This window comes from Melanotaenia boesemani, chromosome 17, assembly GCF_017639745.1.
Source record: "Melanotaenia boesemani isolate fMelBoe1 chromosome 17, fMelBoe1.pri, whole genome shotgun sequence".
NCBI lineage: Eukaryota > Metazoa > Chordata > Actinopteri > Atheriniformes > Melanotaeniidae > Melanotaenia > Melanotaenia boesemani.
The window spans coordinates 33,394,211-33,415,265 of record NC_055698.1 but is presented as its reverse complement, the minus strand read 5'-3'; the positions used below and the strand labels follow the sequence as shown (position 1 = coordinate 33,415,265).

At 44.0% G+C, this 21,055-nt stretch overlaps 1 protein-coding gene across 1 annotated transcript; it reads right to left on the bottom strand.

Annotated features, from left to right (window-relative positions):
- Nucleotides 1-1,120: 1,120 nt before the first annotated feature.
- On the bottom strand, nt 1,121-17,936 carry tfap2e (transcription factor AP-2 epsilon). Its single transcript, XM_041967408.1, has 7 exons — nt 17,727-17,936; nt 16,293-16,736; nt 15,092-15,146; nt 8,688-8,919; nt 4,145-4,263; nt 2,762-2,900; nt 1,121-1,907 (listed from the first exon to the last, which is right to left on the bottom strand). The coding sequence occupies exons 1-7, from the start codon at nt 17,751-17,753 to the stop codon at nt 1,646-1,648; spliced, it is 1,278 nt and encodes a 425-aa protein (XP_041823342.1). The 5' UTR covers nt 17,754-17,936; the 3' UTR covers nt 1,121-1,645.
- Nucleotides 17,937-21,055: the final 3,119 nt, after the last annotated feature.

Genomic DNA, 21,055 nt, shown 5'->3' with positions numbered 1-21,055 from the left:
TCCAGGCTGGTCCACAGGCTCTGAGATAACTAGCTTATTGTTCCTGACAGCAGGATACAGTGTGAAATGTTTCCATCGGTGCTGCTGGTGCTACGGCTCCTGCAGTCTGTGTTGCTAGGACATGTTCATGTATGTCGGTGGTTGTTAGCTTTTTTTTTTATCAGTGGAAAGATTCCTTTAGAGAGATTCAGATTCCTCCTGATTCTTTGAATCTTCTGATGATATTCTACACTGTAGATGGAGGATCTTCAAAGTCTGAGGAGCATTTTTCTGAAATTGTTCCACAGTTTTGGATCCAGTTTGTCTCAGGTTGGTGAAGCTCTGTCCATCTTTCCATCTGAGAGACTCTGCCTCTCTGAAATGCTCCTTTTATACCAGTCATGTTACTGACCTGTTACCAGGTAACCTGGTTAGTTGTCCAATGCTCCTCCAGGTGTTTGTGGTTTGTACCAGGTACTTTTCCAGCCTTTTGTTGCTCCTGTTCCAACTTTTTCCATCAGATTGACTATCAGCTCATATTTTCATCTCATGGTGAAACGTCTCCGTTTCATCTCTGACATGTTGGTGATCTGCTGCTGGGGATAAAAGATGGATGATGAGGTTTGGAAATCACGAAATTAGTTTTTATTTTTACATTTTATACAGAAAGCTGACTTTTTGGGAACCGAGGTTGTAAATAAATTGAATAGAATGGAGTAAAAGCTGATATAAAGAAGTTAATAAATAGGTTAAATCTAGATGTCTTTGGCATTCCTGCTGCAGCTCAATACAAAAACCATCATTTTCTGCAGATTTTTACGGATGTGGAGGCAGTTAGAAGTCACCGTTAAAGAAAAACCACGTGTGGATTCACATGTGGATCTCAGACAAAACATGTGGAACATGTGGAAATTAGGTTTTGGAAGATTTACATGTGATCCACCACATGGTTTTAGAACTTTTGCATGTGGTTCACATGTGCGTCCAAAACGCATTTCCAGATGAGATGTTTTCTGTAAGGCAGGGACATACCGGATCATAACGACACCCGACACCACGACCAATCAGACCTTAATTCTTTAATAATATATTACATTTATGCTGTAATACAGTAATAATAACAGTAATAACATTAATAATAAACAGACACAACGTACAAAATGATTTGTGTTATTTTCTGAAGTTTCCAACACTTTAAAAAAGAAAAACTCCTTTAGCTGCCTCCACGTCTCCTCTCCCCGCTGAGAAACACAACTGGGTTTCCCATGACCACCTGCTGCTCAGGACTACAAGCGGCTCCCCTGGGTCTCCCAGCGTTCCAGAGGAGCACGGAGCAGGTGTCGGATATGGCTTCTGACGCTTCCCAGGTGAGTTCGGACCAAACTGTGTGCATGTGTGTGCACGTGGTGGGCTAAGTAAACACACGGAAGGCGGCCGAGTAAATAAAAACAGGAAGGAAATCAAAGCCTGGTCCTGAAGAGATGTTTGACAGAGGAGAGAGGTCCATGCGTCCTTGTGACTGAGATATTATAAACCCCGCCCCCTCAGTGGGAGGGGCCTCAGGGGTTTCTGGGAGGTCAAGTCTCAGTGTTGGTCCTGAGGGCAGAGTTGAAGACCCAGAGGGGCGTGGGTCAGTCCTTTCTCTCCCTCCTGCCTCCATCCAGCTCTACTTGCGGTGCTTCATCTCCTTGTCGTGGTGGCTCTTCCCTCCACCCTCGCCTTTGTCCAGCATTTTAATCGCCTCCATCAGGTAACTCTGGAAGGCGGAGAGCGCCGCGCAGATGGCGGGGCCGCCGAAGCCATGCGTGAGCAGGCTGAAGTGGGTGAGGCTTCCCTGGACCCCGGGCTCCAGGCAGGGGGTGGGTCGGCTGCCGCCCAGCGGGGATCGATCCTGGGACAGCAGGTCCACAAACTCCTTACAGATTTCCCTGAGAGGTGGAGAGAAGAGCCGTTAGTTCGATCCCAGGGGTGGGATGTGCTTTCCCTGACTCTTCATGGTAACTACTGGCTCCTAGAGATGTCACGTTACAGATGTTCTTGGTACGATCATTGTTAAAGAAGTAATTACAGCTCACGACTTTCAGGATTATTCTGCATTATTTCACCTTCCAACACTAGAAGTGTTTAAAACAAGCGAACACTCTTTACCAGGAAAGCAGAGATCAGCCTGTGGAATTAATAAAGATTAATAATCTTTTCTTTGTTTGTTTTACTCATATCATATTACAACAGCCACTATTTCTGTCAGAGAAGCTGATTTTGTGAATGTAGGTGCTTTGTTACAGCGGTGAACCGAATCCACCAAAAACCACTTTATCCTCCTTAGTTGTGAAGATTGGACCAGTTTTCCAGCCACATGCAGCAGGATGGCCCGTCCGATGCATCACACACCCACCATCTGACGTTCTGCTCCACACTCATCACCAGCTGGTGGTGGTAATGCAACAAATCGCTGCCCACCACCAAGACGGAGTCGGATCTGGTGGTCTGCAGCATGGACCCCCCGGGGGACGGTGCTCTCACCGCTCCTGTTCACAGCGTACACCCCTCTGTCATCTGCAGCAAGACCACGGAGCTAGCAGAAACCTCCGTCACAGACCAGTGAACATCCACAGCTCAGACGCTGGACTCATTTAAGTACCCTGGTATTCACCTCAACAAGAAACTGGACTGGACAGAAGCACTGACGTCCGCTACAGGAAGGACCAGAGTCCCCTCCGCTTGCCGAGGAGACCGAGGTCCATCGCTGTGCATGAATTCCAGGTGTGCAGATGTCACTCACTTGGTGGCCAGCAGCATGCTGCGTCGTGTCGGCAGCTGGTCCGGGTCGCTCTGCCTGCACAGGTACTCGGCCGTGGCTCTGGATGGAAACTCTGTCTCACAGACGTAACCGAAGTCCCGCGCCAGGTGGACGGCCTCACCTGCAGGAGGAGGACAAGTCTGAACAGTCAGTAACCGACTGAAACCCTCCAGCATCATCTGTTCACTGACAAAAATAAAAATGTCCCCGAAGCAGAAAAACAAAAACCCATTTTTAATACTTGGAAACATAATTTAATAAAAATAACAGGTTAGGATGCATCACATGACGGATCCGCCTCAGACCTTCATCGTAGCAGCAGTCGACTCATCAAGCCGACGTCGGTTTACTGCTGTCTCCTTCTGATGTGCACAGACACACGCACGTCTCTGCAGGTGGACGAGGTTCACTGAGCATGTGCAACCAACAGGTGAAGTTACATGTTCTTATGACAGGCACCGCCCACTCCTGTGACATCACAACCATGAAGTTGCCTGACCTACCAGCTCCACCACCAGTAAAAGTCCGATTTTATTTTTACAAAAATGAAGCCGCACATCTGAGGCGTCCCACTGTACCCTCTTTACGTCCTCTCCCACATTACCTCCTCACCCACATTACCTCGTCTCCCACTTTACCTCGTCTCCCACTTTACCTCCTCACCCACATTACCTCCTCACCCACATTACCTCCTCACCCACATTACCTCCTCACCCACGTTACCTCCTCACCCACATTACCCCCTCACCCACTTAACCTCCTCTCCCACTTTACCTCCTCACCCACATTACCCCCTCACCCACTTAACCTCCTCTCCCACTTTACCTCCTCACCCACATTACCTCCTCTCCCACTTTACCTCCTCACCCACTTTACCTCCTCACCCAAGTTACCTCCTCACCCACTTAACCTCCTCTCCCAATTTACCTTCTCGCCCACTTTACCTCCTCTCCCACTTACCTCCTCTCCCACTTACCTCCTCATCCACATTACCTCCTCACCCACATTACCTCCTCTCCCACTTTACCTCCACACCCACATTACCTCCTCTCCCACTTTACCTCCTCTCCCACTTTACCTCCACACCCACATTACCTCCTCTCCCACTTTACCTCCTCACCCACATTACCTCCTCTCCCACTTACCTCCTCACCCACTTTACCTCTTCACCCACATTACCACCTCATGCACCAGGACGCTGCAGATTTGTTTTCCTGTAGCTTCTGCAGTCACACCGTGCACATGTGTGTGCGCACTCAGCCATCCATGCCTTTACTGTTTATTCATGTGCGCTCATGCAAGGACATCAGCCAGAGAGCATGCAGGTCAGTGTGTGTGTGTGTGTGTGCGCGCGCGTGCACCTACCCTCCACCAGAGATGTCAGCAGAGTGACGTTGGCGGCCTTGCGTCGCCCGGCGGGCAGGTTGAGGCCAATCTTCTCCAGACGCTCTCTCAGACAGCGGCCACCATTCTTCGACTTGGCCCTGAGGGAGGACACAGAGCAGATTTAGGCGTGTGTGTCGTCTTTATGAGTTTTGTTGCGGTGTGTCCTCGCTATGTTCCCTGTCAGCTATCATACTGTCCAGCGTTTTTCTTTTTAAAATCCCACTTTATATTTTATCTGTTTCATTTATTTTTATCACTTACATAAAATCTTTATAAAATAATATCGCTATATAAATATCCTATAAAAATGCAGATGTGTTATTTTCTTTTCCTGCTTATCACCGATGCTAATTTGGTAAATACAAGGAACGTATATATATTTATTTATTTGTATTTATTCTTCAGTGAATGGTGATGTATGGTTCACTGAATTAAGTGGTTAATTAACAAATAAACCAGGTGACTTCATTCACCCGTCCATATAGCAGAAAAGGGCTCTTAACCCCTGAAACAATTAGATAAAACCAGTGAAAAATAAGGAAAATAAGACTAGAATAAAATGAAATATTAAATGAATGAAATAAAAAAGAAATAAATTAAATACATAAGAGTAAATAAAAACAAAGGTTTAACACAACCTTTCTGTAACTCAGATGAGTTCTTTATAATTTTCATCACATTTCTACATGAATTCATCCAGAAATATCAATTTTTTCTATAAAATTGCAGCATATTATTAGAGTGAATGTTTTATATTTAAAACCTTAATCATTAACTAGCCTGTTGGTTTAATTGTCAAATAATCAATTTAATTTAATTTTTATCAGTGAACGTATATCTAGAGCAGTGGGAGTACTGGAGTACCTCTGGATAAAAGGCAGCAATGTGCTGTTATCACCGAGGGAGCTGCTGAGTTTTTACCACCCGTCAGATCTTTTAATTATGTCCTCTTTAAGTGTTTCAGCCTGGAACTGAAGTCATAAACTTTTTTCATGTCCTGAGGCCGTAGTTCATTAAACCACATCGCTTCTCTTGTGATTCTGTCTCATGACCCATTTTGGTTCCTCAGCTCGGGCCCCAGAGTTAAATTAAAAAGATCTCATTGTGAAAAGATTCATTGAAAAAAATGTCCCCATGTTTATCTGGAGAGGATGTGACAGAAGAAAGTGAGGAAGCTGAAACATGTGATTCACAGCTCTCTGGATTAAAGTAATAAGCAGCGTTTAGCTAAACGTCTGCTGTTTTTCAGATTGTTTGCTGTTTTTTAGATTAATTTGTCTTCTAATCCAACAGTTCATGTTAGCAAATAAATAACTTTCCTTCTTCGTGGTTTTCTTTCGATAATCAGCTGCAGCTCAGTCGTTTTTCTCATCGTCTGGGCCAAAAGAAACAAGAGTTTCAGCTCCATCTCGTCTCTGAAAAGGACTTTAAAGTCCTGGTTCTGGTGTGACAGCAGCTCTGATGCTAAACTCACTTTAGCCACATGTGGAGCTTCACGTCTGATTAGTTTTCTCTGTTTCACATATGTTCAAGGCCAGCTCACATCAGGAATAAGGCGTGTGTGCTATGTCCGGTGTTTTGGCTGCATTCAAACTGTCGACCATTCTGCTGCGCCTTCAAGTTTAACACAACATGTCACAAAAAATGCCCATGAATACAGAGGCTAGTGTGGCTGAAATGACTCCAGAATGAAAGTCATAAAGGTTGCTGAGAACAGTCACATTCAGATAATAAAATGAATCATTGCAGTAAAAACAGGCATCAAACCACAACTCTGAGCTCAGCTGCGAGCTGTATCTTATGCATTCTGTCTTGATGCTCTCTCTATTAACACAGTTAAATGTAAACCAAAGTACTCAGCACACACCTAAAATAAATTCCTAATATGAAGCACATAAAATAGAAGAAGGCACAAATTAAACTAATCACTACGTGAATATGCTCAATTTGCAGGGGCGGTTAAACAAAGCAATAATTCTCTATCATGAATCCATGAAGCCAGCGGAACATTAGACACCTCATTTCAACTGCTGCGTAGCGACTGCAGCGTCTTTAATCTGCTGCGTAGCGACTGCAGCGTCTTTATTTTGCTGCGTAGCGACTGCAGTGTCTTTAATCTGCTGCGTAGCGACTGCAGCGTCTTTAATCTGCTGCGTAGCGACTGCAGAGTCTTTATTTTGCTGCGTACCGACCTCAGTGTCTTTATTTTGCTGAGTAGCGACTGCAGCGTCTTTAATCTGCTGCGTAGCGACTGCAGCGTCTTTAATCTGCTGCGTAGTGACTGCAGCGTCTTTATTTTGTTGCATAGCGACTGCAGAGTCTTTATTTTGCTGCGTACCGACCTCAGTGTCTTTATTTTGCTGAGTAGCGACTGCAGCGTCTTTAATCTGCTGCGTAGTGACTGCAGCGTCTTTAATCTGCTGCGTAGCGACTGCAGAATCTTTATTTTGTTGCGTAGCGACTGCAGAGTCTTTATTTTGCTGCGTACCGACCTCAGTGTCTTTATTTTGCTGCGTAGCGACTGCAGCGTCTTTAATCTGCTGCGTAGCGACTGCAGCGTCTTTACTTTGCTGCGTAGCGACTGCAGCGTCTTTACTTTGCTGCGTAGCGACTGCAGCGTCTTTAATCTGCTGCGTAGCGACTGCAGCGTCTTTAATCTGCTGCGTACTGACTGCAGCGTCTTTAATCTGCTGCGTAGCGACTGCAGAATCTTTATTTTGTTGCGTACCGACCTCAGTGTCTTTATTTTGCTGCGTAGCGACTGCAGCGTCTTTAATCTGCTGCGTAGCGACTGCAGCGTCTTTAATCTGCTGCGTAGCGACTGCAGCGTCTTTACTTTGCTGCGTAGCGACTGCAGAGTCTTTAATCTGCTGCGTAGCGACTGCAGCGTCTTTAATCTGCTGCGTAGCGACTGCAGCGTCTTTACTTTGCTACGTAGCGACTGCAGCGTCTTTAATCTGCTGCGTAGCGACTGCAGAGTCTTTATTTTGCTGAGTACCGACTGCAGTGTCTTTATTTTGCTGCGTAGCCACTGCAGTGTCTTTATTTTGCTGCGTAGCGACTGCAGCATCTTTAATCTGCTGCGTAGCGACTGCAGCGTCTTTAATCTGCTGCGTAGCGACTGCAGAGTCTTTATTTTGCTGAGTACCGACTGCAGTGTCTTTATTTTGCTGCGTAGCGACTGCAGCGTCTTTAATCTGCTGCGTAGCGACTGCAGCGTCTTTACTTTGCTGCGTAGCGACTGCAGCGTCTTTAATCTGCTGCGTAGCGACTGCAGCGTCTTTAATCTGCTGCGTAGTGACTGCAGAGTCTTTATTTTGCTGAGTACCGACTGCAGTGTCTTTATTTTGCTGCGTAGCGACTGCAGCGTCTTTATTTTGCTGCGTAGCGACTGCAGCGTCTTTACTTTGCTGCGTAGCGACTGCAGCGTCTTTAATCTGCTGCATAGCGACTGCAGCGTCTTTATTTTGCTGCGTAGCGACTGCAGCGTCTTTAATCTGCTGCGTACCGACTGCAGCGTCTTTATTTTGCTGCGTAGCGACTGCAGTGTCTTTATTTTGCTGCGTAGCGACTGCAGCGTCTTTACTTTGCTGCGTAGCGACTGCAGCGTCTTTAATCTGCTGCGTAGCGACTGCAGCGTCTTTATTTTGCTGCGTAGCGACTGCAGCGTCTTTAATCTGCTGCGTAGCGACTGCAGCGTCTTTATTTTGCTGCGTAGCGACTGCAGCGTCTTTAATCTGCTGCGTAGCGACTGCAGCGTCTTTACTTTGCTGCGTAGCGACTGCAGCGTCTTTAATCTGCTGCGTAGCGACTGCAGAGTCTTTATTTTGCTGCGTACCGACTGCAGAGTCTTTATTTTGCTGCGTAGCGACTGCAGCGTCTTTACTTTGCTGCGTAGCGACTGCAGCGTCTTTAATCTGCTGCGTAGCGACTGCAGCGTCTTTATTTTGCTGCGTAGCGACTGCAGCGTCTTTAATCTGCTGCGTACCGACTGCAGTGTCTTTATTTTGCTGCGTAGCCACTGCAGTGTCTTTATTTTGCTGAGTACCGACTGCAGTGTCTTTATTTTGCTGCGTAGCGACTGCAGCGTCTTTAATCTGCTGCGTAGCGACTGCAGCGTCTTTAATCTGCTGCGTAGCGACTGCAGCGTCTTGCAGTCTTGATGAAAGCACATCGGGTGAGGCACAGAGTATAAAGTACGTGAAAAATTTGGTTGTCCATCTTTGGAAAAGTAGTCGTTTTACTACAACTTGCGCTGCAGTCAAATTATCACTACCAAAGGCAAGTAGTCGGATATCTGTTGCATCTACCATCGATCTCATAAAGTTTTTTTTTGTTACTGTTATTTGTGTACAATCTGTCCTGTTAGGGTAACCAAAGGTGTTTAAATCCATTCAGTATTGGTTGTGGTTAGATATCAGTCATGGTCTGATGAATCAAAGAAATCTGGAAATATGCATCTGGAAAAGTATGTAAATAAATGGAGTCAACAACTCAGGTGTAAACCCCGCCCTCCTCTTACCTGCGCAGGACTCCGCCCAGCAGAGAAGCGTTAAGGCACTCAGGTGGGGAGAGGCGTCGCTGCACCTCCCCGACCGTCACCTTGTACTTGGAGTTGGAGCTGAGCAACGACAGGCGGCCCGGGACTGAACAGAACACCTCAGCCGGGTTGGACACGGCTCCCATTCCCAGACCCTCCTTCCCGATGGACAGCGCCGACAGGGACGAGCCGTTCAGCTTGGAGGGTATGGGAACTGAGGAAGAGACACAAAGTTGTTGTGATGGATCAGAGAAACAGGAGGAGTTAGAAGATGCAGATCTGTGATGGTGTGACGGCGCCTCCATCCTCAGTAATCTATGCAGCGTAATGTCGTCCCCTGTGTCAACAGCTCTAATTCTGGAGCGTGTTTTCTAACTGCAGGTGGTTTCATCCTAACGGTGCATTCTCAAATCAAATAGCTCCATTTCTCACCTCCAACGGCTCCATTTGCACTCAAGTTTTTTATGTTATTCAGAAAACAGGAAAAAGCTGCAGCAGACTGATCAGATATCAATGTTAGTTGTGGAACCTGCAGAAGCTCCACCAGGACAGATAGTGAATGAATGAATTAACGAATTAATGAATGTTTAACAAAAACCGGACAAAATCAAAAGACCCCTTCTATAAACAACATATCACTATTACTATTACCTCAGCCTCCTATCCTCATTACAACTGGCTATATAGTTAAATTTATATGAATTTAACCACATGCATACACATACAAATGAAACATTTACTGATCTCTTCTTTGTAATTTGCAGAGACCATATTTCCATTTTCTATAAACCATGTGACTTTTATGTTTTCATGCTGGGATGTTGCTGTAGATGCTGAATCAGTTTGTTCCACAGCTTCACTCCACAAACTGAGACGGAAACTATTAAAGCTTGTACTGAAGATGTTTTAAGTATAAATCTTACCTCAAACTATTACCCTCTTCACTAAAAAAAAAAAAAAAAAAAAAAAAAATGTTTTAGGATGTTTTCTAGGAGCTATTTATTTATTTATTGTATAAATAACAATATAGGTATTAATAACGATATATATTTACCATCTATTACCACCCCAAGAAACTTATTTTAATGAATTCTAAATTCCCATCAATACATATCTGCAGATCTATGTTCCTACGTATTATGATCTTAGTCTTGTTTATATTCTAATGTACTTTATTTCTCTTCAACCATTTTTTTGCATAATTCCAAAGTAAATTTTCTATTAATTTATTTAAATTTTCCCCAGAATAAAAAATATGGGTGTCATCAGAAAATAACATGTTTTAATGTATACCTTAAAAATACCTTAGAAATTATATTTCTATAATTATTAAAGCATTTTGGAGCCAGTATCGACACCTGGGGAACTTCACAATGTCCAAACATGATGGAGTAAAAACTCCCAGCTTTACAGATTGTCTCTTTTCTTGAAGTAACTGCCCGGACAGCAGACATGTTTGGGCCGAATCCGGGCCACTTCTGGTACTTATGGCTCAGTTACTGCACTGGCAAGTGTTGTGTGGGCCAGAAGTGGACCAGATGTCAGTTGTTGAACTGGATGTGGATTATGGCTAGTACTTTGTGGGCCAGAAGTGGTCCTAATACGGGGAGCCTTCCTTATGGCAGTTTCCTTGTGGGACATGTGGTGGTCATGTTGAGGTACTCTCCGCTTTAGAAACTATTCTCTCTAGAAAACCTTCCTCTTTGGAAACCTTCCTCTCTAGAACACCATCCTCTTTGGAAACCTTCCTTTCTAGAAAACCTTCCTCTTTAGAAACTTTTCTCTCGAGAAAACCTTCCTCTTTAGAAACTTTTCTCTCTAGAAAACCTTCTTCTTTAGAAACCTTTCTCTCTAGAAAACCTTCCTCTTTGGAAACTTTTCTCTCTAGAAAACCGTCCTCTTTAGAAACCTTCCTCTCTAGAAACCTTCCTCTTTGGAAACCTTCCTCTCTAGAAACCTTCCTCTTTGGAAACTTTTCTCTCTAGAAACCTTCCTCTTTGGAAATTTTTCTCTCTAGAAAACCTTCCTCTTTAGAAACCTTCCTCTCTAGAAACCTTCCTCTTTGGAAACTTTTCTCTCTAGAAACCTTCCTCTTTGGAAATTTTTCTCTCTAGAAAACCTTCCTCTTTAGAAACTTTTCTCTCTAGAAAACCTTCCTCTTTGAAAACTTTTCTCTCTAGAAAACCTTCCTCTTTGGAAACTTTTTTCTCTAAAAAACCTTCCTCTTTAGAAACCTTCCTCTCTAGAAACCTTCCTCTTTGGAAACTTTTCTCTCTAGAAACCTTCCTCTTTGGAAATTTTTCTCTCTAGAAAACCTTCCTCTTTAGAAACTTTTCTCTCTAGAAACCTTCCTCTTTGGAAACTTTTCTCTCTAGAAAACCTTCCTCTTTGGAAACCTTCCTCTCTAGAAAACCTTCCTCTTTAGAAACTTTTCTCTCTAGAAACCTTCCTCTTTGAAAACCTTCCTCTCTAGAAAACCTTCCTCTTTAGAAACCTTCCTCTCTAGAAACCTTCCTCTTTGGAAACTTTTCTCTCTAGAAACCTTCCTCTTTGGAAACTTTTCTCTCTAGAAACCTTCCTCTTTAGAAACCTTCCTCTCTAGAAACCTTCCTCTTTGGAAACTTTTCTCTCTAGAAACCTTCCTCTTTGGAAACTTTTCTCTCTAGAAACCTTCCTCTTTGGAAATTTTTCTCTCTAGAAAACCTTCCTCTTTAGAAACCTTCCTCTCTAGAAACCTTCCTCTTTGGAAACTTTTCTCTCTAGAAACCTTCCTCTTTGGAAATTTTTCTCTCTAGAAAACCTTCCTCTTTGGAAACCTTCCTCTCTAGAACACCATCCTCTTTGGAAACCTTCCTTTCTAGAAAACCTTCCTCTTTAGAAACTTTTCTCTCGAGAACACCTTCCTCTTTAGAAACTTTTCTCTCTAGAAAACCTTCCTCTTTAGAAACCTTCCTCTCTAGAAACCTTCCTCTTTGGAAACTTTTCTCTCTAGAAACCTTCCTCTTTGGAAACTTTTCTCTCTAGAAAACATTCCTCTTTGGAAACTTTTAACTCTAGAAAACCTTCCTCTTTGAAAACCTTCCTCTCTAGAGAACCTTCCGCTTTAGAAACTTTTCTCTCTAGAAAACCTTCTTCTTTAGAAACCTTTCTCTCTAGAAAACCTTCCTCTTTGGAAACGTTTCTCTCTAGAAAACCTTCCTCTTTAGAAACCTTCCTCTCTAGAAACCTTCCTCTTTGGAAACCTTCTTCTCTAAAAAACCTTCCTCTTTGGAAACTTTTCTCTTTAGAAACTTTTCTCTCTAGAAAACCTTCCTCTTTAGAAACTTTTCTCTCTCGAAACCGTTCTCTCTAGAAGCCTTACTCTCTAGAAACCTTCCTCTTTGGAAACCTTCTTCTCTAGAAAACCTTCCTCTTTGGAAACTTTTCTCTTTGGAAACTTTTCTCTCTAGAAAACCTTCCTCTTTGGAAACCTCTCTAAACCTTACTTTCTCCTCACCTGCAGGTACAGAAACCTTTGCATGTTTATAGGTCAGAAGGATGTGTGACATCATTCTGGTTGATGCAAGTTTATAACGTGTCACTGCTGTAACTGAACATGGCCCTGTTACATGTCTGCTAGAGCTTCATGTTCTTGTCCATTTGGTCTCATATCTTTCATTGACTGCGTAGGAAGTGTTTTATCTACATGTTATCATCCAGAGCCTCAAACATGCCAGTCCAACTAATCCTCCAATCAATTAGGATAAAGGAAATATGCGACCCTTAAATACAACCTGTTATAGCTTCCGCTGAGGTACCCTAAGGAAATATGGCTTGTATGATGATTTCGACATGGAAACAATCAAGGCGAGTGGATGGAGCCACACCTTCTTCGGACAAGTTGGATGTGGGTTCAACACCTGGGAATAACAAGTGAGTTGTTAACACCGCATCCCTTTCCCACTTCCTGCTTGTGTTCAGGTGGGTTAGAGTTGACATGGTTAGTAGGACTTTGGCTCCTCCCTCAACCACTAGGTGGTGCTGTTCTTTAAAGGAAATTCTTACTCATTTTTTGGCCCACAAGCTTGTTTTTGAAAGGACGGCTTTTACGTTCTGTCAAATTTTTTCAGATCCTTTCAGAGTTGCTGATGATGTTAAACATGAAACAGATGAAGCATCATCAGAAGGTTTGTAATGATGAGACGCTGCTGGCTGGAAGCGGCAGGAGGAAAAACTGTTGGTTTTATTCACTCTTTTCTTTGAGTTTTCACTCACTTTTTAATCAGATTAAGGCACTAAAACTACCTGATAAACTGTTAAAGAATTGAGCCACTAATCCTGATAACAATGCAGAAATACCTTTAACCTGGTGGTAACAGACGTCCTGTGGGCTGGACGTGACTAATAAACCTGTAGTTTACTCAGTTTACCTTCCAAGTACCTACACATGTTAAACACCAGTGCAAAGCTAAGATTCTGATGTAAACCCTTCCAGGCTACAATCATACTGGTAGATTGAGTAAACTCTTATTACTGAGCAGTCGTACATGCGCTTCATCTCTGAAGCCACTCTGTACTCCAGTAGCAGAAGATGCTGCAGAAACACTCCTGTTACATCAGCAAGGGATCCGGTAAAATGGCTACTCCGCAATGCTTTTACCCATAAAAGCGTGCTTTAGGTGAAAATGGCAGGGTTTTAAGGGGTTAACCATGTGCAAGAATGACAAAACACTCACTTAAACTACGTCTCTGTCGGCCAGATTAGGAGCTGAGGAAAAATGTGACAACTCAAGCATCACCAGGTGCAGCATGTTTACCTGGACACAAGTAGCTTAAAATCCTGATCGGAACAAAAATCCTTCCAGTCAGAAGATTCTGATCCGATCACACTGATTTGGACCAATATGTCGGATGGGACAGTCCGAAAGCAGGGTAGATGTTTTCCTGAAGGCCCATCTATGTTCTACACTACAGCTGGTTAGATACATACTCTCTGAGAAGACTGAACTTTGTTTCTTGTTCTCCAGGAACAAGAAAAGTCACTGTTGGTCCGGTTGTTTCATCCTCCACGAGAAGCTCCGTCCATGGTGGTGCAGGGTGGTGTCCATCTTCATCTGCCTGCTACATGTGTTGTATAGATTTTCCTTCTTCTGTTCAACCTTGTTGAACCTTTCGCCTCAGTGGAGAAATGAAAACTTTCCGCATTAACCACGCCCACCTCAAATGTCCCACCAATCACACAATAGTTCTTGGAGCCCCATATGAAGAAAGTTCTGCTCAGCTGATGTGTTGAGAACAAGTTGCAAGAACTCCCTAAGAACCAGGAAGAGATCCCATGGCCTCGAGAGCAAGAATAAAATAAAATAAAATAAAATAAAATAAAATAAAATAAAATAAAATAAAATAAAATAAAATAAAATAAAATAAAATAAAATAAAAATTAAACTGAGTTGAATTGAATAGAGTTGAATTGAATTTAACTGAGTTGAATTAAATTGAATAGAGTTGAATTGAATTGAATTGAACTGAGTTGAATTGAATTGAAGATACAGGTGTGTGTCATGGTAGCCGGTCTGGAGATGTGACGTCTTGCATTCAGTGTGTTGGCTGTGACGTCACCGCTGCTTCGGTGGTACAATGAAGCTTATTTAGTCATTTTTCTCCAGAATGATCTGATGTGGCTCATTGAGCCGAGTTTCTCCCTCCCTTTCTTCTGATCACCCCCTTGTCAGACTGATTTCTTCTGCCAGTTGGATTTTGGGGTTTTTCTTCTGGAACTGATCCAGAGGACCCAGCTTCTCCTCCAGGACTAGTCTGAGATTCACTGACGATCTAAGACACAGAAACCTCCCAGACTTTTTCTGTCAGGCTCCATCTTCAGCCTCCAGATTTCCACCGCCATCAGGGCGGCGGCCGAGCCGCGCTTTCACTCTCCAGCCAGCAACAAACCAAGCCCAGTGTCTGCTGCCGCTGATCCTACCCGGCAATTTCCCCACAAGTCCTCTTTTATCATGTCCCCTCCCTTCTGCTCTGCCCCACTTCTCTCCAACACACACACTCATATGACCATGAACAGTTCATTAAGAATGTGCCTTTGGGCTGAAGTCTGCAGCTGAGTATTAGAGGACTTCTTGACTTCAAATGAAATAGCAAAACAGAATTATTTATAGTGTGTGTGTGTGTGTGTGTGTGTGTGTGTGTGTGTGTGTGTGTGTGTGTGTGTGTGTGTGTGTTAGTGGGAAAGAGAGCGGCTGACTGGTGTTAGAGCCCCGAAACACAAAAACCCTTCAGCATATAAACCACAATTATAAAGGTGCACACTTGGACACACACGCACACACACAAGTCTTTTCTTTCCTCTTCCGCGCGTGCGTATACACACATGCACGCACGCGCACACCTCTTACCTTTTTTAATGACAGAGTGGTCCAGGATGCCCAGGGCTGATCCTTCCTCCATTCCCTGCGACAGACACAGTCACTGTCATTAATCCACACGAGCGCGCGCACACGCACTCAGGCCACAACAAAATGAAGGGTCCAACATTAGCCCACGCAGCGCGCGGATGGAGGATAAATCATCTTTTTCTGTTAAACTTCAATCCTGTTTTTTTTTAAAAAAGGCCATCACGTGACCAGATCAATAAAAACAATCAATAAAGTCGTTTCATCAACAGCCGGAAATTTTCACTTCCTCTGAAGATTTAAACAAAAATTTTAACATTTTTATTCATATTATCATGGACTGAAACTGAGTGACACCGGATGTGTCGCGCGGACGCCTCCTGGATCCCATGAAGAATCAGGGCGGCGCGCGCCTCACACACGCGTTCCTTTTCCATTGATGAGCGCGCGCATCGATTAGTCTCGGTGCGACAACAATCAGCGGCTGCAGCTGCACCTGCTGCACAAAAGCCGCAAAAGGCTGCGGGATCAGCTCGTCTCTGCGCAACATTTCTTCTTCCATCAGAATCTGACGTTCATGCGTCAGCTGCCGCTTCCGCGCCTCTCCGCGCGCGTTCTGAACTTTCCCCAAGTAAAACCATAAAAACTGGAAAATTAAAACGATGTAAAATTAGTTTTATAGCTAACATGTTGGGAAATATTGGAAGTAGTCAAATTTCTTAAACACATAAAAACAGCAAATTTTTCTTTTAAAACAAAATCAGCCTGACGTGTTTTGTAGTTTTAAAAATGTGAAGCAGATTTCTTTTTTCTTTTTTGTATTTATAAAAAAACGTAGTGGTTTATAAAATAATAAAAATAATACAAACGGCTGTAAAAGGCCTGCAGATTTATTTTCTAAAAACATCCAAATAAATGGAAATTTCGTAAAATACTTTAAGATATTTTATATTATATAATTGTTTTCTTTGTTTAAACGTTTGAGTTCTATTTTTAATTTTGATTATTTATTCCAAATATGTGATTTACCAGGAGGAGGGAAACCGGCCCGAGGCCTCCTCTCATCAGACTTTTCATGTTTCCACATTTTTATGACACGAAATAAAAACACGAGACAATAATTCTAAATAAAATAAATCATATGTAATAATAATAAATGCTGTTTTCATCGAACAGAAAAACCGGAGGAGGAAAATAAATTCACCTGAAGATCCTCGAGGCCGTGATGTCCCAGGTGCATCCCGAGAGGTCCATCCCCGAGAGCCGCGGCCCCCTCACCGAGGCCGTGCAGGAGCCGAGGGACGGCTGGATACTCCCGGCGGGGGTCCAGGCTTAGCGCCCGGTGAGACTGTGACAGAAGCCCCCCCTCCTCGGAGCGCGACCGCTGCGAGTGCCATGCCGCCTGCTGGTGCTGATGGATGGAGTTGATGGAGGTGTAGGGGTCCGACAGGTGGGAGTAGGCCGAGTCCTGACTCTGAGAGTACGGCAGGGAGGACTGCGGGTAGGGCGGAGGGAAGTAGGGGGGCTGGAAGTCGGAGGCCGGAGTGTGGCAGAGCGGGGGAGCCGAGGAGTAGGCGGCCTGGTTCAGGGAGGACAGCTGGGAGAGGCGCCCGCTCGGAGAGGAGCCGCTAAGTCCGTCCGCGCGCTCCTGCACGAAAGCAGAAAGGTCAGAAAGTGGAGGCCCAAAACGGAGCTCGTTAGAGTCCACAAGTCCCGAGATCCGGGAAACAAAATGATTAAAATCTCCACAAAATCAGTGGGAGAAAAGTCAGAAAATAAAACCCTAATAAACAGTTTTAATGTTTAATAAGCAAACAAAATAAAAAAAATATTAAAAATATAAAACCAGATTAAATGTGACACAAACTGACATGACAATGAAATAAATTTAAATTTCATTCCGGGGATGAAAATAGCAGCAGCTGCTGAAGTGATGCGCGCTGGCAGCCGCCGCCTGCGGCACCGCTGCAGCGTCAGAAAGGTCACGGCCACCGAGGAGCTGCACAGAGGACAGGTAACACACAACAGCAGCAAAACACCGCTCCTGCAGGGGGAGGGGCGGTGGGGTGGCGGCATCTGTAAATAATCTGTGTCAACAAACACAGACTGACCCCACACAGCAAAAATAAGTTGATTCCGGTGCTGACTTCACACCGTGTGCGCGTGTCTGACACACTTTTCCTGATGGGATCGGATTCCTGGTGAAGCTGGGTCACCCGGATCGATGCGTTCTGCCGGGACAGCGTCCATTAGACCCAAACAAGGCCGCGTAAAGTAGGTCACACCGCTGCCACGCCGCTCATCCCTTTCCAACAAAGTTTTAGCCACAGCTGGAAAACTCACCGCCGCTGCGCCGCGTGAACTCAAGTCACGGCCCTGTCACCGCGCGGCGCAGCGGCGGTGAACGCGCCGCCTGTCACCGAGGCGCAGGTGGACACGCAAAAGGCCAAATCACGAGCCAACGGTTTAGAAATTATTTTATTAGCTGAGACACAAAAAAGAAACAAGGAAATAACAGTAATAATAACCGCAGCGCGCGCGGCCGCAGTTACTTTTCTTTTAACTGAATTTCACGTGTGATTTGTTTTCTTCTGGTTTCTGGTCCATAACAACCCAGAACTGAACTCTGTTAACTTACCATGGCCGAGTAGGTGTGGATTAACATCTGGACCCCTCTGGAAAGCTCAGACGTGAAGTGAACGGCACGCGCAGGTTAGATGACGCACAGGTGTCTCCAGGTGTGATCCGGGTCCTCAGCGCTCCATCACATGAAGCCGCTACTTTCCGGATCTGACTGTCTGACGGAGCTCTTTACGCGCAGTGAAAAGCAGCCGTCGGATACGCACACGCGCGCACAACGCACACGGACTCCTGCAGCCGCTCCATAAACGCACTACTTATAGGTTGAGCGCGCACCCGGCAGAATGAGGGGAGGGGTCGGCTGAGTCCACTTTTCTTAAAGAGATATAAGCGGTGCGTTTTTATCCAGTTCGTTTCTTTTCATTTGGAGGATTTTCGGCTAAAATGGACTTTTTCTCTTTCAGGATGAAGCTACAGATTTTAGTTCACCGTTTAAGAAGTTTTTACGCGCAGATTTCCGCAAACAAGCGCTGAACAAAATCTCTGCAAGGCCAAGAATTTAAATTCACATGAAGTTTGACAAACTGAATTTGAGCCATAAAAACGGCCCAACAGGCGGGATGATGCTGGAGGCAGCGCGCGGCGCTCGTTACCTGCACGGCCTCGCTCTTGGTTCGGGACTTCCACAGCATGTCGGTACTGAGTCTGGATGCCAGGCTGCTGAGAGGAGGAGGAAGAGGTGCAGGAGGAGGAGACGGGCTGAGGGTGCAGAGAGGAGTGAGTTAGTCGGAGAGAGATGCAGGAGTTTGTATGATGGGGTGTGTGTGTGGGGGGGTCGGACTTTCAGGTTTGTTTGTCTTTATCTAAAAAATCAAGTTTGACGCGCAAATAAAAACAAAAAAGTTTCACCAGAAGATGAAAATTTCTGCATTCAGTTTTTTTCTGTCACCATGACAACGGGAAACAGCTGATTTATTAAACTTGTCCCAACATGAAACTAAATCCAGGATCTGAGTCAGAACCTGAGTCGGTCCAGTTCTGTGGATCTTAATTATTCTTCATCCCAGTCTGAAATAGTTCTCCAGGTTCCTTGAAGGACTTTCCAAAACTCTTCTCTGGATGTTTGTTAGGGTTGTTCTCTGTCCAGATGATCCCACACTGCTCCAGTAATGTTGAGGTCCGGGTTCTGGGGAGGATCCGTCCCTCCGTCAGACCTGCTGATCTTCAGTCCACTTCTTGGGTCATGTGACCTACCTCAGCCTTTTCTGGCTTCTTGACAGCCACGTTTCCATGGAGATCATTTCTGATGAGGCTTGAGTAGATGGATTAGCTGAAGGTCTAGATGCATCTCTCAGGTCCTGGTTCAGGTCTTTGCTGGTTTTACTGATGAAACTAAAGAAACGGGAAGAGACGATGATCCAGTTTGAACCGGTTCTTTGCTGAGTCGTCTGTTTCACGCCTCGAGTTAGGAACCTTTTTTCAGTCTGAAGGTTTCAGAGTTCAAGCTCTGAAAGACCATCAGAGAGAACTGTGGGTCTAAACCAGGGGTGTTCAACCTGCGGCTCCGGAGCCCTCTGGACGTCCTCAGCGGCTCTTAATCCGACTAAACGCTAAAGATCTCGTTTTAAATACAGATAGAAGAAAAATGCAGGTTTTTAGCATTTTCCTGTTTTTTCATGGAATAATTACACAGAATTTCTACATCATGACACTAAAAGTTCCAGGAATATTTTTCTTTTTTTGCTTAGATATTTATCAGAAATTAAAATTGTTTTTTTTTAAAAGGTCTGGTAACATCTGCGTCTCTAAAGGAGTTTCATTTAGCTGCTGAGGGGAAAATGGCTCTTAAAGAACCCTGCATGAGACCAGTACATAAATCATCCTTTCAGAAGATTTTAATGAAGACAGAGATGAAGACATGAGGACTGGACCAGGACTCTGGACCAGGACTCTGGATCAGGACTCTGGACCAGGTCTGTGTTATGTCCTGGTGGGGTCTGAGTGAGATTCTGATTTATTTTCTGAGTTTATCGGCTGCATAGAAACTCTGTTTAATGTTTCTGTTTCATCTTATTTCGTTTAATTGAACTAGTTTTATTATTTTATTTGATTAACTCTATTTCGTTTTATTCTAATATTTTATTTAATTATTTATAAAAAGGAATAAAAATCTTGACTTTTGGAGATTTTAACAGCCAGAAACTGATGACAGCTGAATTCAAACAGCTGTCTGGTACTGACTCAGTTACCAGCTGGTTACCTGGTTACCTGGTTACCAGCTGGGTGACAGAGCAGATGTGGACCTGACTGCATGCTGACAGTCGCTGAGGTGTCCAGTGGGTTTTTATACTAAGAGATAATTCTTCTTTTATTTCCTGAGAATTTGTATCTGGTACTTTGATTATTGTTAAGAATACATTTCTGATGTTTGTCTTTTTGATTTGGTTATTATTTAAAAACTCTTAATGACTAGCAGCCCTGTTTTTTCTGTGTGTGTGTTTCTGCTTTTGTAAAAGTTGTAGGAAATGTTCTGGTGTGTTCATGTACAGGTGTAACAGTTTGTTGTCTGGTGATGGTGTGGATTGAAGGGTCGTTTTCCTTCTGTCTGTGATCTTTTTGTCTCCTTTCTTCTTTTACTCTTTTCACTATTTTCCATCTTTTTCTGTCCCCTCCGGTCAGGTCCAGCAAGATTACATAGATTCCGTGATTCAAAGTAAATAAATAAATTAATCATATTATCAAGAGGAGCCTTACCCATAGGCCTCCCCTTGGCAGAGCTAATTTGTTCAGCACGATACAGAAACCAGATTATCATTTTGCTGCTATGATGCTGGACAGGACAAGTAAAAAAACAACAGTAACAGTTTGCTTGACATCAGTTGAATTTGTCCATAGAAAACCTCTGATCAGAATACTTTATTAATCAGTTTAGTTTCAGGCTGAAAATGTCAGAAATGTTTCTTAAATCAACTTTAGCCCAAAAATGTTCATCTTCAATCTTTAACTGCTCATCAACCTGATTATGCTCATTGATATTTGAAGATAAAAGAGCCAGAAGAGAACTAGTGTCAGGGCGCCCCCTGCTGGCTGCTGAGAGGAACTTTCTCAGCCTCCTGCAACAAACTTCAGGGGTTTTTAGAATCCTGGAAAATTCCTGGAATTAATGTTTCCTGTGTGAATAAAGTGGAGCTTCTTTCTGGAAAGCATCGAGGTTCTGATGGTTCAGCCCAGCTACAGGTCACATGACCACTTTTTATTTAACAAACTATTGAATTTACATAAAAAAAACACTTCATTAAATGACATCATTTAAAAGTCCTGAAACTGAAAAGTTTGGGAATCCTGAACAACCAGAAACCGGCTGAACTCAGAAGATGACAAACTCAG